General features: G+C 39.7%; 1 protein-coding gene across 7 annotated transcripts in view; it reads left to right on the top strand.

Annotated features, from left to right (window-relative positions):
* The window catches only part of PSD3 (pleckstrin and Sec7 domain containing 3), a 702,408-nt gene that overhangs the window by 234,703 nt on the left and 450,212 nt on the right, over positions 1-17,493 (top strand). For all 7 annotated transcript variants that reach the window (XM_044379268.3, XM_048226255.2, XM_044379274.3 and 4 more), the window contains one exon: positions 3,646-3,754. In XM_044379268.3, the coding sequence (XP_044235203.2) occupies positions 3,646-3,754 (109 nt within the window). The remainder of the gene's footprint in view (positions 1-3,645; positions 3,755-17,493) is intronic.

Genomic DNA, 17,493 nt, shown 5'->3' with positions numbered 1-17,493 from the left:
AGAGCCTTCCCTAACCACTCTACCTAAATTACGGCACCACATTCCTCTTCTACCAGTCTGAAGCTCGCTAAACACATCAAAACGTTGATATTTCCTCTATGCTGGGGAAAAGGTTGATCAACAAACAGCCTGTGATTATCAAGCATGTAACTTCAAGAGGAGTGTGCACCTTTACCATAAAGCTGAATTTTACACATGATGAACATTAAGTGATTTTAGAGCTATTTTAAGAAATAAATCATTATCTCAAAATTGTACAGGCTAGCGCTTTGATATTAGTATTAAAGAACAAAGAGAAGCCTGCTTGTTGAACTAGTCTGCAGTAGGGTGATGGTGTTAATCATAACCCCATCATAGGCCTTCTCATTACTGTCAATCATTTCTCTCCAAAGAATATAACAGAAATCATAAAATTTCCCTCTTTGAAGTGGTTGCCTGGTTGCCGATAAAATCCTTTGTGTTTCTCTCTCTTAAAGTGAATGGTCAAGTTTGCTACTCAGACATGAGAAAAGAAGATGTCTCATAATTAGAGGGTGGAAACCAGTGAGGGCAGTGTCTGGATCCTGGTTGATTTTTGACTTCAGGGTAAAGTGTCAGAAGAATAGCTGCTTGAATGAACTAGGTCAGATTTCTGTGTTTTCCAATTTCTGCCTTGTTACTTATTTTTAATTAATCCTAGGCCAGAGAAGGGAGGCACTCCTGATTTTTGTCAGTTGCCTAAAGCAGCCAGGAAGAAGGTCATAGGAATTCAGAATCATGATTTGAACCACTTTCACAGTTACCTTTGTAGCTTTTCTTTCAAATAGGGGATTTTAAGGCATTCCAAAGAACACTGGGACTGATGCTTAAATTTAGGACAGTTAGTATAAATGGAATGAATGGCACTTCTACTCTGTGCCCCCTGTTTGGCTGAGTGGTGTTCCTGATTATATAAAAAATATGGTCTCTTTTGGGGAAAGACTACTTTTTGTTGTCATATTTAGTAGAACCTATGCACAAATACTCCTGCTCTGTACCGTGGGGTAATGACAATCATTTGGAAAATGATGCATCTAAAAATAAAATACAGTTTTCTATTTGCAGAAAAGTAACATAAATTTAATTTAAAAAATTCCACCAACCCATAGCTAACATTATATTCCATGGTGAAAAGCCAAAAGCTTTTTCTCTACAACTAGGAACAAGACAAGGATGTCACTTCTCACCACTTTTATTCAACATAGTACTAGAAGTCTTAGCTGCAGTGGTAAGTCAAGAAAAAGAAATAAAAGACATTCAAATTGGTAAGAAGAAGTAGAACTGTCACTGTTTGCAGATGACATAGTATGATATATAGAAGACCTAAAGAGCCCACTAAAAAAACTATTAGAACTGATAAATGAATTCAGTCAGGTTGCAGGATACCAAAATAATATACAAAAATCTGTTTGGTTTCTATACAGTAATAATGAATTAGCAGAAAGAGAAATTAGGAAAACAATCCCATTTATAATAACATCAAAAAGAATGAAATACTTAGGAATAAATTTAACCAAGGAAGTGAAAGACCTGTACTCTGAAAACTTTAAGACATTGATGAAAGAAATTGAAGATGACACAAATAAATGGAAAGATATACCATACTTATGGACTGGAAGGATTAATGTTGTTAAAATGTCCATACTAACCCAAAACAGTCTACAGATTCAGTGCATCCCTATCAAAATACCAATAGTACTTTTCACAGAACTAGAACAAACAATCCTAAAATTTATATGGAACCATAAAGGACCCTGAATGGCCAAAGCAATCTTGAGAAAGAAGCGCAAAGTTGGAGGTATCACAATCCCAGATTTCCGAATATACTGCAAAGCTGTAGTACTCAAAACAGTATGGTCCTAGGACAAAAATAGACATGTAGGTCAATAGCACAGGATAGATAGCCCAGAAATAAACCCACATTTATATGGTCAACAAATCTATGACAAAGGAGGCAAGAATGTGCACTGGGGAAAAGACCGTCTCTTTAGTAAATAGTGTTGGGAAGACTGGACAGCAACATGCAAAAGAATGAAACTGGACCACTTTCTTACACCATACACAAAAATAAACTCAAAATGGATAGAAGGCCAAAATGTATGACCTGGAACCAAAAAACCCCTAAAAGAAAACATAGGCAGTCAGCTTTTGGACAGTGCCCTTAGCAGTATTTTTCTGGATCTGTCTCCTCAGGCAAGGGAAACAAAAGCAAAAACCCAACTATTGGGACAGCAAACTAAAGAGCTGCACAACAAAAGAAACCATCAACAAAACAAAAAGGAAACCTACTGAATGGGAGAAAATATTTGCAAATGATATATCTGATAAGGGCTTAATATCCAAAATATATAAAGAACTCATATAACTCAACTCCAAAAAAACCAAATAATTGATAAAAAATTGGGCAAAGCACCTGAATAGACATTTTTCCAAAAGAAGACCTACAGATGCCAAGAGACACGTGAAAAGATGTTCAGCATCACTCATCATCAGAGAGGTACAGATTAAGATCACAACTGAGACATCACCTCCCACAGATGGAATGGCTAATGACTATTATAAAAAAGACAAGAAATAGCAGTGTTGTTAGTGAGGATGTAGAGAAAAGGGAACCCTCATGCACTGTTGGTGGGAATGTAAATTGGTGCAGTGACTATGGAAAACAGTATGGAGGTTCCTCAAAAGATTAAAAATAGAAGTACTGTGTAATCCAGGAATTCAGCTGTGGAAGAAGAAAACAATAACGTGAATTTGAAAAGATATATGCACCCTATGTTTATTGCAGTGTTATTTCTAATAGCCAAGATATGGAAGCAACCCAAGTACCCATCCACAGATGAATGGATTAAGAAAATGTATATATGTACAATGGAATAATACTCAGCCATGAAAAGGATGGAAAGCTTGCCATTTACAACAACATGGATGGACCTAGAGCGTATTATGCTAAGTGAAATAAGTCAGACAAAGACAAATGCCATGTGATTTCAGTCATGTAGAATCTAAAAAACAAAATCAGTGAACAGACAAACACATACGCCCAGAAATAGAGATAAGTGCAGAGAACGTAAATGCAGAGAACAAATTGGTGGTTGCTAGAGGGGTGGGAGGATGGGCTAAGTAGGTGAAGGGGATTAAGAGGTTAAACTTCCAATTATAAAATAAGTCATGGGGATGAAAGTTAGAGTATAGGGAATATACAGCCAATATTGTTGGAATAACTTTGTATGGTGACAGGTGGTAACTATGTTTATCATGGTGAGCATTTTGTACCACTGTGTGTTGTATACCTGAAGCTAATATGTTGTATGTCAACTATACTTTAATTAAAAGAAGACACTGTACCACAGTTCTGCCATCCCATCAAGCCAAAGTTTTCATATTTTTCTTATTCCCCTATAGATGTATGTTTATTTTTCTATATAATTGTAATCTTGCAGTGATCATCTTATATTTTGCTTTTTGTTGTGTTATATTTTTCATGTTTCATTTTTAATGACTGTGTAGCATTCTGTCAATTAGATATGTCATTATTGCCTAACCATTCTCTTGTGGTTGTTTTGCTTTATGATGTATTTTTTTATGATATGTTTTAAATGATGTCTTTGTTATGTTTTAATTTTGCAGGCAGAGACATTTGTTTGGGTTAACAGTCCATCAGTGCATTCCCAGAGTGTTGCCAAGGCCAAATACGAGTTCTTATTTGGCAGATCTGAAGAGAAACCTCCAGATACTAGTAAGTGTTTCCTGACCCTCCTCCTTCAGATAACAGGTGTGAAGTGCTACTGGAATTTCGTATCTCAGAAACTGAGACTTCTTCAAACCAAGAACTGATTTGAAATTACCCAGAACAGGCTACAAGAGTCACGTCCAATATTAGAAAGTTTGTTTTGAAGAGTAAAGCAAGCAGGCTTCAAAGAGGAGGAAGGCAGCAAGGAGGGTGGAGAAGTACTCAGTAGGTGATAAAGGGGATATTAATGTGCCTTGGGAATTAGCTAGGAAAGGGATACTGCAGTTAGGAGCCTGGGCTCTGGAGCTAGACTTTCTGCATTTGAATCCTGGCCTTGTAGTTTATGAGGTTTGTAACCTTGCCTTAGTGCTGTCACCTGTAAAATGGGATTATACATGTTATAAATAAACTAGTCACACACAAGTCAGAGTTCTCTTAACGTTTTAAGTAAATTGACATATATAAAGATCTGAGAGCCACATGTGGCATGTAATAAGTGCATAAAGTGTTTCTGATGGTATGATTTATTGTAATCATCATCGTCATCATCACTGTGTCCCTGACCTTTGAAGTACAGTCCTGACTTTCCTGATTCTGTCACTCTCTGACGCTGATTTTTGTTTTGGGTAGACAAGAAATCTGATCTAATGTAGCCGTTGTTCAGTTGGAAAAAAATCAACTAATAACTGCATTTTTGACTTATATGGATGGACCTCATAATATTTGGGGATAGCAAGAATGTAGCGCATATGCAGCTATGCAAGAATTTCTTTTACCTTAATAATGAATGCTTATTAGCTATTTCAGTAGTTGAGGACTCTTAATGAAGTGTAAACCAGCTTGATTATTTTTTAAAAATCATTCTGCTTTTATTAGAGTGCCCCAATTTGCTATTTAACATTCAGCATAAATACCTAACTATTTCTGGGCTTGAGGTTTGGGGCACTAAATCATCTATTCATTATTTCTCAGACAGGGAATACTGATTCACCTAAGACTATTTAAAACTCTTTTTGGGGGGCGCCTGGGTGGCTCAGTCGTTAAGCGTCTGCCTTCGGCTCAGGGCGTGATCCTGGCGTTATGGGATCAAGCCCCGCATCAGGCTCCACCGCTGGGAGCCTGCTTCTTCCTCTCCCACTCCCCCTGCTTGTGTTCCCTCTCTCGCTGGCTGTCTCTATCTCTGTCAAATAAATAAATAAAATCTTAAAAAAACAAACAAACAAACAAACAAAACCCCTCTTTTTTGACATAGCTTTAACTTTGCATGTCACATTGTGATTTTGTGCTGATTAAGCTATTTTTGGACTTCGATAAAAAATGATTTTTACTTCACTATGTAGAGATAATATCAAATGTCTACATAGTTCTCTGACTTGGTAGGTGAGAGGGGTTCTTCCTTCCTTATAGGTTTTGAGTATACCTGTATACCTGAGGCAAATTACAATGACATTTTAAACCTGTTTTTATTTGCCTTGGTAAAAATGGTTAGTATTATTTGTTTCTAGTGTGATGTTGTTCGGCAGGTGTGAAAGTATGTGTGCATTTATTGAATAAATATGTTTAAAGAACACTTACTGTGTATAGTCACCTGTACTGACCACTGTGAGGGTGCAAAGAAGAACAGGTATAGTTCTTTCCCTTTAGGAGCTTATTTGGTCACGGAGAAATAGATCCGTAAGTGACTAGAGGGAGAGCGTAATCATTTTCAGCTGTGACCTCATGGAGGACGTAGAAGTTGAACTTTTTCATAAAGGATGACTAGTGTTCTGATTAGTAGGATTTTTGGAGAGGGCATTTCAGATTGGAGGGAATCGTATGAACAAGGGTATGGTGGCAGAAAATAAAAATTGCTTGAAGGACAGGAAGGAGACTAGCCTGGTTGGTTAACAAAGTATACCAGTGAGAGATAAGTTTAGCAAAATAATCATTTGAAAAGGAGCAAAATCATGTAGGGCCTTTAAGGCAAGGTAAAGAATTTGTTCATTATCCAGGTGTGCAAAAGGAAGTGGCAAATCAAGATGGATTGATCTGGAAATTGGAATAGAGCAGCAGAAGCTGTTGCTTACCACAGGAGGGTTGTAAGATGCATGTTTATATATTTTTCATGTCTTTTTCTTTTCATAGCTTTACATATCTTTTCATATCTTTACAAAAAATTATGGCATATTTTTTCATTTTAAAAACACTATTGAAGTTTCTTTACATAGACTAGTCATCTGTCATCAAAACACTGCCCAAATTCAGAATACCGTAGGGTAAGGTAGTAGAGAGAATAGGACAGTTTTTATTTGAATTTGATTGATAGACATACCTCTTCCCTCAAAGGTTGATAGACATACCTCTTCCCGCAAAGGTTTTTTTTTCCTAAAAAAAAAAAAAAAAAAGGTGAATTAGATAAGTGATTTAAACTAGGTGCTCCAGAAACAGCTGGCTGGAGAAATGGATGCATCTCCAGTAATACTCGGGGGCCATCATCTGTGGGGTGACCATCAGATCAGGAGGTGACTTGGTTCATGATCCCCAGTCAAGGAAAGTGTCACTGCTACAGGGAGAGAAGGCTTAGACTTTGCCACTGAGCAGGGACTTAACAGGAGTTGGAGGTGGGAGGTTCTAGGGAAAACAAGTCAAGATTATTTGCAAACTATAGCTTATTGCAGGGTTTTGAATCAGTTACAAGGCTTAGGATTTTGGATGGCATACAAGAGAACATGTGAATAGTAGGAAGAATCCCTTGGCTTGGAATTAAGACCTAGATTCTCATTATCTGTTCATCAATATAGTGAAAGGAAAGCAATGACTGTGCTTCTCTGGTTTCTGTGTTCACCTTACTTTCTGGGAGCTGCAGTTTTCAGGAGCTTCTCAAGGGCTAGAGCAGTAGCGGGTGCTTCTTGAGAGCCTCTGGGCTATGTGTGACATCAGTTGTGCTGTGACTTAATGAGGCTGTGAGTCACCAGAGGTAGGTTCTCTTCCATTCCAGTCAGCTGTTGTAATATGCTTGGAGCTGCAGTGAACTTCAAAGAGATAGAAAGAGGTATCATGGGAGCCTCACCTGGGGTTAACCATCAGGCCTGTATTAATTAGTGTGTGGTGACAATGCCTTTCAGACTTCTGCTTACCACACTTTTCCTCTTTAGATTGCCACACTTAGATGACCAGCATGGCTTTTCTAAACTAGTCAGATAAAGTATACTTTAACAGAAGGGCGGCTTCATTTGGGAAAGTATGTTTTTTGAAGTGTTTGTAAGGCAGTATCAAATGACCATGGTCGGTTGGTCTCTCTTTTATCAAAATCTGATAGGAAGAAATGCTTGAGAAAGTCTTTGAAGAAGAATAAGACTCTGGTCCTCAACTTATAGGGAGAAAAGTGACTTGCGGAGGTATGTGAGGAAGTAAAAAGGACTGTGGGATACTAAGAAGGGGAATTAACTTATATTAACTCTTAGAAGTTGGCAAAATCTTACTCCTATGTTCTTTATTGATTTATAAACTAATTTTTAAGATACGTAGGTGAAGAAATGCACTTCAGAAATATTAAAGAACTTCTCCAAGGTACATAGTTTAGAGCTTTAGAATGAGGTGGAGGTCTGGGAGCAGATAAGGGGGATTGGGATATACTGATTTTCCAGAGCTCTGAGGGATGTGGAACTGAAACCCAAGGCTGCAGCACAGATGGGGTAGAGATCCAAGTGTATCTTCACATGATATCTAGAAATTGACACAAAACTGGTGTTGGACTTGTTGACCTTAAAAGTAAAAGAGCCAGTTATTTTATCAGCAAAATCAGTTTATTCAGGAGTAGCAGAGGAATTGCAGTTTGGGACACGCAAACTGTGGCAAAACATAGAAGTCCAAAGATCAAAGGAGAGGAACCTTACTTTATAGAGGGAAAGAAAGTTGGGACTTCTGCTTCGAACAGAAGTCTGTTGAAAAAAAGCGAGAGTTTAGTGACAGTTTCTCATTTGTTGAGTCTTGGTATTAATGGTTGAGCTTATTGCTGGCCAATGAGAAATTCTTCCTTTCTCCTGCTGGAATTGTGAAGTAGGCTTCTTCCTGTTGGGAAAGCACAATAATACTTCCCTTCCTGTTGGCTTCTGCAGCTGACCAGTGGTAGGGCATGAGAGCTCCCCTTCTGGCCTCCCCACTCCATTTTAAATGAGGTATCCTTTAGTTTTCAGTTTCACAGACTAGGGAAAACCACAAATTATTGTCAAAGTAAATGCAAAACCACTGAGGGATCGTTTCACAGCTCAGGATATAGAAAACTCTCATATGAATAAATAAATCAGGAATCCATAACATTGATCAGCTCACAATAAAATGCTATAAATTGCAAAAAGGAAGTAATTTGCATGGAAGGAGGGGAAGTAAACATTCACAACAAATAGGGAACCAAGACCTAAAGAACTAGAGACAGAATATTTTGAAATTGTAAAATTCGTTTGTTTAAAAGATAAAAGAGGGAAAAGATACCATTGTGATGAAAGAGGAAAGTGTGAAATTGGACATACATATTTGAACAAGAACCAAATATAACTTACAGTGAATAAATATAGATTAATCATCAATGTCTCTTAATTTTTCTGTCCTATTTTAAAATATTATCTTCTTTCTAATAGAAGTTTCACTTTGATAATTCTATTTATAATTTCAAAAGTTCTTTCCCATTCTCTGATCACTCAGTTTTCATTTTAATCTGTTCTTATATGTATGCATTGTTATATCTAATCTCTCTAAAGAATTTGTTAGAATTGTTTTACTAAGATTACCTTCTGTTTTTGTAATTTCTATTTCATCCAGGGTCAGTTCTGTTTTATTCAATCTGGGAGCTTCTCTTGGAAGCCACTGTTTTTCCTCAAATGTCTGTTGGGGTGGTTGTTTTTTCTCCATTCATACACATGAATAAAGAGTGAGTTCCCAACTATAGGTAGCTAGAATTTCTCTCTGTGTGTTGAGTGCATCCCCAGCAGGCCTCTTCCTTGTAAATAGAGAAGGGCTGAGAAGAATCTTGGTGAGTTGAGATTTGTGGACTGGTACAGGGTAGGTTGGTGTGCTGCCTGTTATATTCAAGCTAAGTGCTTTGATGTCAGCAAGCCTCTAGGTAGGGAGGATATTGGGAGAGGGACCAACATAGGAAGCTGTTCTGTAGCTAATTCTTCAGTTAATCACAGTGACATCTATTCTGCTTCCCATTCTAGGTGTGGACACCTGTCAACCCTGGGCTTTTAGCTTCTTTGTGACTTTACCATTAGGGTATCTGAAGCCTTCTTGATTAGGTTTTGGTTGTGATTTCTGCTTTATTTTGTCTGTGATTAAAACCCCATCCATCCCTTTCAGTCTGACAAACTCATTAAAATTTCTGGCTTAATAATGTTCCTCTTTTTCTCAGCATCGTTAAGAAATTTATTTTCTTTTGAAATTTGTTTTCATTTTAATAGGACTTAGAAAAGGAGAGGTACATTATTTGAAAATATTTTCTTGCATTTTATGGATTGTCTTTACTTTCTTGATGGTATCATTTGCAGCACAAAATTTTAAAATTTTTATCAAGTCCAGTTTATCTATTCTTTTGTTGCTTGTGCTTTTGGTATCATATCTAAGAAGCTTGTGCCTAATCCAAGATCAAGAAGATTTACTCCTAATATTGTCTTCTAAATTTTATAGTCCTAACTCTTAGATTTAGGCCTGTGATTGTGTTACTTTTTGCTTATGGTGTGAGGAAGAAGCTGAGTAATTTTTAATGATGGGAGGTATTGGGTAAATGTAGAGCGTCTGACTGATGTGTGTTGACACCTCCCCATACGCAGAATTCCTGGAGAGCAGGATGCAAACAAAGTAGCACTGCAGCTTAACACCCTATTCATGTTCTTTCCTGATCTTTGCATCTGGCCTTGGGATGCAAGAAAGCTAGGAGACGTTGCTTTAGGAAAAATGTGGGTTGGTATAGAAAACCACAAATGTACAAAGTAACAAATGACAAATCCACTAATTCTAGGGTCTTCTGTTGTTTTATTTTCTTGTCTTCATCACAGGTTGATATATAATTTTATGCCTAGTCCTTTGGTAAATCCTCTGTCTCTGGCACTTTTTATTTAGTTTACTCCTTCCTTTCCACTTCCAGTCTCCTTCCCACCCATGATGGGAAGCAGAAAAATGATTTTACAGTATGATACACAAGCATATATTACACTAGCTTGCCAGTCCTTTGCCCTTATTAAATTGTCCAGATGGCCAGATGGCCTCTGTTTTTTTAAGCTATTCCACAGACCCTGCTTGATAGACAGTAGTTTTTAGTGGTCTGGTTCGGCTTGGCAAAGTGGGCCAGGAAGTGACTGTAAACTGTCTCTTCAGCTGGGGTTTTGGGTGATGATAATCCAGTGCTTCCGTCTTCTACTTGCGTGGTCCACACATGTGCACATTGGACTGTATACAGATAGCCTCAGCTGCCTCCTCAGAGCTGCCTGGTGTCTCTTAGACTGACGGAGCTAAGGAGTGTTGCAAAAATCAGTGTGGAGGGCGTGTTGCGGAGCTTACTCCTCCTGTCTACTCAGTACAGTATTTTAATTTTGCCTAGGAGATCCGTTTTTTTGAACCAGTGTTCTTTGTATTTTGTTTAAAGCACCTATTGAAAAGCTGAACAGGATTTGACTCTTCTGAGAGTGGGATATGATCACCTTTAGAGCAATACCTCTCAATTGGAAAAGAGTTGTTTTTTTTTTTTTTTTTAAAGATTTTATTTATTTATTCGACAGAGATAGAGACAGCCAGCGAGAGAGGGAACACAAGCAGTGGGAGTGGGAGAGGAAGAAGCAGGCTCATAGCGGAGGAGCCTGATGTGGGGCTCGATCCCAGAACGCCGGGATCACGCCCTGAGCCGAAGGCAGACGCTTAACCGCTGTGCCACCCAGGCGCCCCCCCCTTTTTTTTTTTAATTGAAATATAGTTGACACATAATGTTACATTAGTGTCAGGTACACAACTTAGTGATTTAGAAAAGAGCTTTTACTTTGCTAAACGTAAGGCACCAAATGTAGTTGAGGTCAAACTTTTTTCACGTACTTATTAGTCACTAAGGATTCATTTTTAAGGATTTTCCTCTCTGTGTGTTTTGTATTAGAGAGTCTTTTCTTGACTTATAGAACTCTTTGAGTGCTGTTAGGATATTTTAGAGTAAATTTGGGTCCTTGAGATGGATCAAAGTATGCCTTTAGCAGAATCTCCCTTCATCTTCCTTAAATCAACTGTCTAATATTAAGTTTTCTTTTATTTTTAGGTAGAAGGTGTCTTTTTCCCTTTATTTTCTAAAGCAGAGGTTATATACTGCCATCTTTCACTCATGTTTTATTTAGCTTAGCCAATGTTTTATTTAAAAATTGAGCTAACTTTTAAAATTTGGGAGATTTCCTAATAAAAACCCAGATTTCAGCCTTCTGTTAAAACTCTGAGACTGCAGCGCTGCGGTGGCCCTGACGCTAAATGGCGGCGGGCACCTTTGGAGCTCAGGTTTGCCAGTCACCACCCCTCTTGTGTTGTCTCCGACGTTGCCTGCTTTCTGTGTGTTATCTCCTGAAGCTTGTAGGCATTTTGGGCTAATGGTCTCTGCTTCAAAGTCATACTAGTGTAAGACTTCCCCCGTTCAGTCACGTTTTGTAGTAATGATTCATTACATCATCGTTTGCAGCCCTGATTAGCGTCCGGCAGTGGATATGCCAGGAAGCTAACACACAGCACTTTTCCAAGGCCTTGAGAGATGTTGCAGTTTTTTCTTCTTTTAAAGAGAGCACCCCAAATTGTGTAACTTTCAGGAGGCACAAAACTGGATCTGGCTCGGCCAGCATGAAAATCACCTGTAGACCTTTCAAAGAGAATAGATTCCTGGGCCCCACCTTTTCAGGCCTATGTAGTCAGAATCTGTGGGCAAGGCGCTCAGGCATCTCTGAATTTTTAAATAGCTCTCCAGGTGATGGCTATGGTACACACACAGGCTTAAGAACTACCGTATTAAAAATACTCATCGGGCGTCTGGGTGGCTCAGTCAGTTAAGCATCTGCCTTCGGCTCAGGTCATGATCCCAGGGTCATCACTGCTCATCAGGGAGTCTCCTTCTCCCTCTGCCTCTCCCCCCAGCTTTGCTCTCTTTCTCACTCTCTCTCTCAAATAAATAAATAAAATCTAAAAAAAAATACTAATTCACGTATTGCATGGTGCACTGGGTGTTATGCGCAAGTAATGAACCATGGAACTTTAAAAAAAATGCAAAAAAATTAAAAAATTAAATTCAGGATTTATATTCACTAAAAAAAAAAAAAAACTAATTCAAAGGGATACCCACACCCCAATGTTCATAGCAGCATTGGTATAATAGCCAAATTATGAAATAGCCCAAGTGTCCATTGACTGATGAACAGATAAAAAAAAAGTGGTGTACACACAAACACACACACACACACACACACAGGAATATGACTCAGCCATAAAAAATATGAAATCTTGCCATTTGCAATGACTTGGATGGAGCTAGAGTCTTATTCTAAGCAAAATAAGTCAGTCAGAGAAAGACAAATACCATATGATTTCATTCATATATGGAATTTAAAAAATAAACAAGCAAAGGGAAAAAAAGAGAGAGGAAAACTAAAAAACAGTCTTAACTATAGAGAACAAACTGATGGTTCCCAGAGGGAGGTGGGTGGGGGGTGGGTGAAATAGGGGATGAGGATTAAGGACGGTGCTTGTGATGAGCAGAGGATAGTGTATGGAAGTGAATCACTATATTGTACACCTGAAACTGATATTACACTGCATGTTAACTAGCTGGAATTTAAATAAAAACTTAGAAGAATTACTGTATTTAAAAAGGTAATTACTTGAGCTATATATAAGTCATTTTAATACTAAAAGGAGTAAAACATTTGAACTAAGGTTGTGGATATATTTTATAGACATTCAGATAAATAAGAAGACATCTCTGAAATTAAAAAGAAAGGTCAACAGGAAAACGTGATTTGATTGTAAAAAATAGTGTGCATTAGTTTTTAAAGAATTTATGAAGAAGTTTTCTCATATCTGTGATATTTGTCCATTCCTGTGGGATTTCATCAGCAATTTCAGTTTTGCTAGTATTTGTGTAAATATTTGCTTTGGAAAACATTGTTGTACAGGTGGATTGAGGTAGAGATTCTGGAGTTACTATCGTGTAAGACGGTAGTACGAGGGAGAATAATATTGTAGCCTGATACAGCTGCCTCTGTTCTTATTGCTTGAGGAGGTTGAATTGTTATGTTAAGGCGGTGGTTTTGGAAACGTGTGGGGATGTTTTTAATTGTCACAATGATAGGGGATGAAGGTTGGCTCCTGACCTTTCATGGGGAAGACCAGGGATGGTAGGCACCTTATAGCGCTTGGGATAGTACTGCGCAAGGAAAAATCTTTCCACGTGCTGCATGGCTGGGAATGTCCTGGACATTCATGTTGGAGCAAAAAACATGTTTCTAATGATCTGGACTTAGGACATGGTTTTTTTGAAGATTTTATTTATTTGTTTATTTTTAAAGATTTTTATTCATTTGACACAGAGAGAGAGAGCGAGCATAAGAAGGCAGAATGCAGGCAGATGGAGAGGGAGTAGCAGGCTCCCTGATGTGGGGCTCAGTCCCAGGATCCTGGGAATCATGACCTGAGCTGAAGGCAGATGTTTAAGTGACTGAGTCACCCAGGTGCCCCTGGACTTAGGACGTCTAAACAAAATGTTTTTTTGCATTATTTTAAATACCACTGCATCTTCTAGGACTATAACTATCCTGTAAACCAAGGGAAGATTTTACTTAGTTTGGAAGGTTACTAAAAATTGTTCAGCATTTCAAAATACCATGTCCCACAGGTGGTGTTCATGCTGTTGAGTCATCAGTTCCACACACTGTTACCTGTGCGTGAGCTTGCCATCCGGGTGACTCTGTGTTTAGGTGCAAGCAAGCATCCGGCTAACCTAACATTTACATAATGAAAATCATTTTAATTTTTTGTATTGCATTTAGTAAACTGCTGAATGTACCACATTCCAGAAATTATTGATTATTTTGAATTTTATATTTAGGCAGGTTATATTATTTTTGAATGTCCTTCACAATAATAAAGGAGGGATTATAAAATATTTGTTATAAAATCAAAGGCATTTTTGATCTTAAAAAGTTGAGAATTGCTGTTTTTTTAGATTTTATTTATTTGAGAGCGAGAACACCGGGGGAGGGGCTGGGGAGGAAGGGGAGAAGGGAGAGGGGGAGGGAGAGAATCTCAAGCAGACTCTGCAGTGAGCTCAGAGCCCCCTGCGGGGCTGGATCTTGAGACCCTGAGATCATGACCTGAGCCAAAATCAAGAGTGGGCCACTTACCCGACTGTGCCACCCTGGCACCCCGAGAGTTGCTATTTTAAAGCAGTGGTTCTTAAGCACATCAGATTGCCCTGTGGAAGTTTTGAAAATGACCATTATGAATCACCCCTAGAAAAACTAATTTAATAGTCCTCTGTGGGGCGCCTGGGTAGCGCAGTCGTTAAGCGTCTGCCTTCGGCTCAGGGCGTGATCCCGGCATTCCGGGATCGAGTCCCACATCGGGCTCCTCGGCTAGGAGCCTGCTTCTTCCTCTCCCACTCCCCCTGCTTGTGTTCCCTCTCTCGCTGTCTGTCTCTCTGTCACATAAATAAATAAAAAATCTTAAAAAAAAAAAAAAAGTTCTCTGTAAATTCTAGGAACTCTACACACCTTTCCCACTTCATGACAAACTTAGGTGATATTCTTTGTATTATACATTTCGGATAAATGAAGCTGCTTCAGGCTTCAGGTGACAGTTTCTGGGGATTCCTAGGCCCCTGTTTTGTCCATCCCTGTCCTGCCTTGCAGATATATTGACACCCTGGATGCTTAGAATGCTCGTTAAAAACTCAAATACTTCCTTTCACAGTGCATACATATATCAAATATCATCTTGTACGCTTTAAAATCTTATAATTTTACTGTCCGTTATATCTCAGTAAAGCTGAAAAAACAGTTTGGATTCTTGAACTGCACCCCAGTAATCCTGATTTTGGTGTGTGACCCGAACATCTAGTACTATAGTGAATGCCTGGATGATTCCGACCCAGGTATTCTCGGATTGCCCTGTGAGCGGTCCTGCTCTTGAGGGTGAGTGCAGTAACTATGTGGCCTCTGACGGGAGGACAACGAAAGGTGACCCACCTTTCTAAGGGTGCGGGAGGTCATGCTAAGAGATTTCTGAGATAACGTGGAGATACGAAACCCCTGCTTGATTGGGTTTGTCCTATCACGGAGAGCGGTTGCCTTGTTGGAAATGGTAGAGCAAACAGTGTTGGGGAGCAAAAGCCCAGGAAGAGCTCAGCTTGCTCCTCTCACATGAATTTCAGCTGTGAGGGATTGTGTCCTGAGAGGCTGAGCAGAGTCACACATAAAGTGCAGACCCCCTCTAGGTAATCTTGGAAAAACAGAAAGAGAGGGCAAGTGCTCAAGAATTTCGAGAGGCAAAACCTCTATTTTTAGAAAGAATAAAGGAAATTGTAGAGACTCATGAGTTTCAGGATAATGTTCAGACAAAGTTTAGAGGATTGTTAAAAGTGTTGGGAGAAGACATAGTCCTCTCCCGCTAGGGGCTGGTGACGGGGGCACAGGGATGGAGGGTGGGATCCGGACGGAGGGTGAGGCTGAGGGAGAAGAGCTTCCAGGCAGAAAGTAGCCAGCAGGGTGGGAGACAGGGTGGAAGGACTTTGACAGGTTAGTGGAACTGAAAGTCGTCTGGAGTGGCTGGAAACCCACATGTTAGTAACATTATTAACTTCCCTACGTGGATGTTATTGGAACACAGTTGGGGAAATGCTGATGTACTGGAAATAGTCTGGGCGAAGAATCAGGAAGCCTGGATTTCCATTTGTGTCAGGTACCAGACGCCAAAAACGTCCTTCAAGGCAAGTAAAGGCACTTCTGGGTATTATCTTTTTCAACATATAATAAATAATCTATAGTTGCTAGCCGGGAGATACAGAAATGAAGCCTGGAGTCTGACTAAAATCCGGTGGGGGAAACAGACGAATAATACCATGATTCTAACACAATACGCTACTTGCTAGTGGAAGGAAGAACAGTGGGTTTGGGAGGTGATTGGAAGCACACCTAAGATTGACTGGTTCTAGGAGAGGCTGATTATCTGAGCAGGGTTTTTGAGGGTCAGGTGGAGTGGGTGCTGGGAAGAAAGATGTTTCCAACAGGGGGAAGAGCGTATGTAAGGATGTGTTACTGTGAACACTGTGGCTTGTTCAGAGCAACTGGTGTCAACACAGGAGGAATGAGGGAGAAGGCCTGGGGCAGGCAAGGGCCAGGCTGTAAACTGTCTTATACGCCATGCTAAGGAGTATATATAGTATGGGTTTTTTAAAAATCATGGACTGATTTTTCACACTTGGGATTTATAAGAAGTAGTGTAGAGATTGGATTGCAGTTACGGAAAGGTGAGATTGGAGGCAGTGTACCGTGTTAAGGAAGGTACACGCACACACAAACACATGAACACACACACACTAGTGGCTTAGCCAAATGAAAGGTTACTCTTCTCTTCCGTGGAAGGAATCCAGACTGATGATTTAGAGCTCAGATGCTGATTCCATGAGTCCTTTGGACTCTTCGGTCTGCTATCCTTTGAACATTTCTCACCTTCTGATGGGGCTGCCTGGGCTCTGCCATATTCTTTTAGAGCTGGAAGGTGCAGGAGGAGCGCTGGAATGGCAGAGGGACATGTGCTTTATGTAATTTAAAGATATTTGGGGGACAGGACCACAGCACTTTCAGTTAGAGCTCATTGTTTATAATGTGGTGCCGTAGCTACAAGGGAAAGGCCGAAAACATAATCTTTATTCCAAGTGGCCATGTGCCCAGCTAAAAATTGGGAGTTCTGTTAGAAAGGGAGGAGGACGAATGGGGTCAGGGGGTTAAACCACCAGAGCCTCTGCTCCAGAGTCATGCAGGAATGCAAGGGACTTGTGAGGAGGAAGGGACTGGGGCAGCGGAGACCAGAGAGAAGAGGCTTCCTGCAGAGACAGTGAGGTGTCCCCGCTGGCAGCTGAGTGGATGTGGAAAGGAAGAAGAGGGAGGCCCTGAGTGGCCTCTACTTGGGTGGCTGCATAGATGGTGGTGCCTTTCAACAAGGCGCCATTTCGAAGGAGGAGCAGATGTGGGGTAAGAAAAAGAACGGTGCCGTTTGGACATGTTGAGTTTGAGATGCCTGTGGCACACTCAGGTGGAGACACCCGATGGGCAGGGGGCATGCAGGTCAGAGAGAAGAAAAGAGGTTTCGGAAGTGGATAGGATTGTCCAGGAAGCATGTGCAAAATGAAAAGATGGCACTTTGAAGAAAAAAAAATTAAAGGGCAGGCTGAGAGAGTGGTGTTTAAAGGAAAATCAGAACAGAAAGCTATTTGGGAAACAAGAGAGAAAGAATTTTAATAAGGAGTAATTCATGCCATACATGAATCTACTAAGATCAAGACTGAAGTGTCTAGAAATTAAGAGTTAACTGAATGCAATAAAATAGAGAAGTGTGTGTGTGTGTGTGTGTGTGTGTGTGTGTGTATAGACAGCTCTGTATATCAGATGTGTACGTGTGTATGTGTAAAGTTGTTTAGATTAAGCCTCATGATCTTATGACTTGTTAAAAATCACTCAGGGTTGGGGCGCCTGGGTGGCTCAGTC

Source organism: Ursus arctos, unplaced genomic scaffold, assembly GCF_023065955.2.
Source record: "Ursus arctos isolate Adak ecotype North America unplaced genomic scaffold, UrsArc2.0 scaffold_27, whole genome shotgun sequence".
NCBI classification, from domain to species: domain Eukaryota; kingdom Metazoa; phylum Chordata; class Mammalia; order Carnivora; family Ursidae; genus Ursus; species Ursus arctos.
Note: the sequence above shows the minus strand (reverse complement) of the source record. Positions and strands in the feature narration are given on the sequence as shown.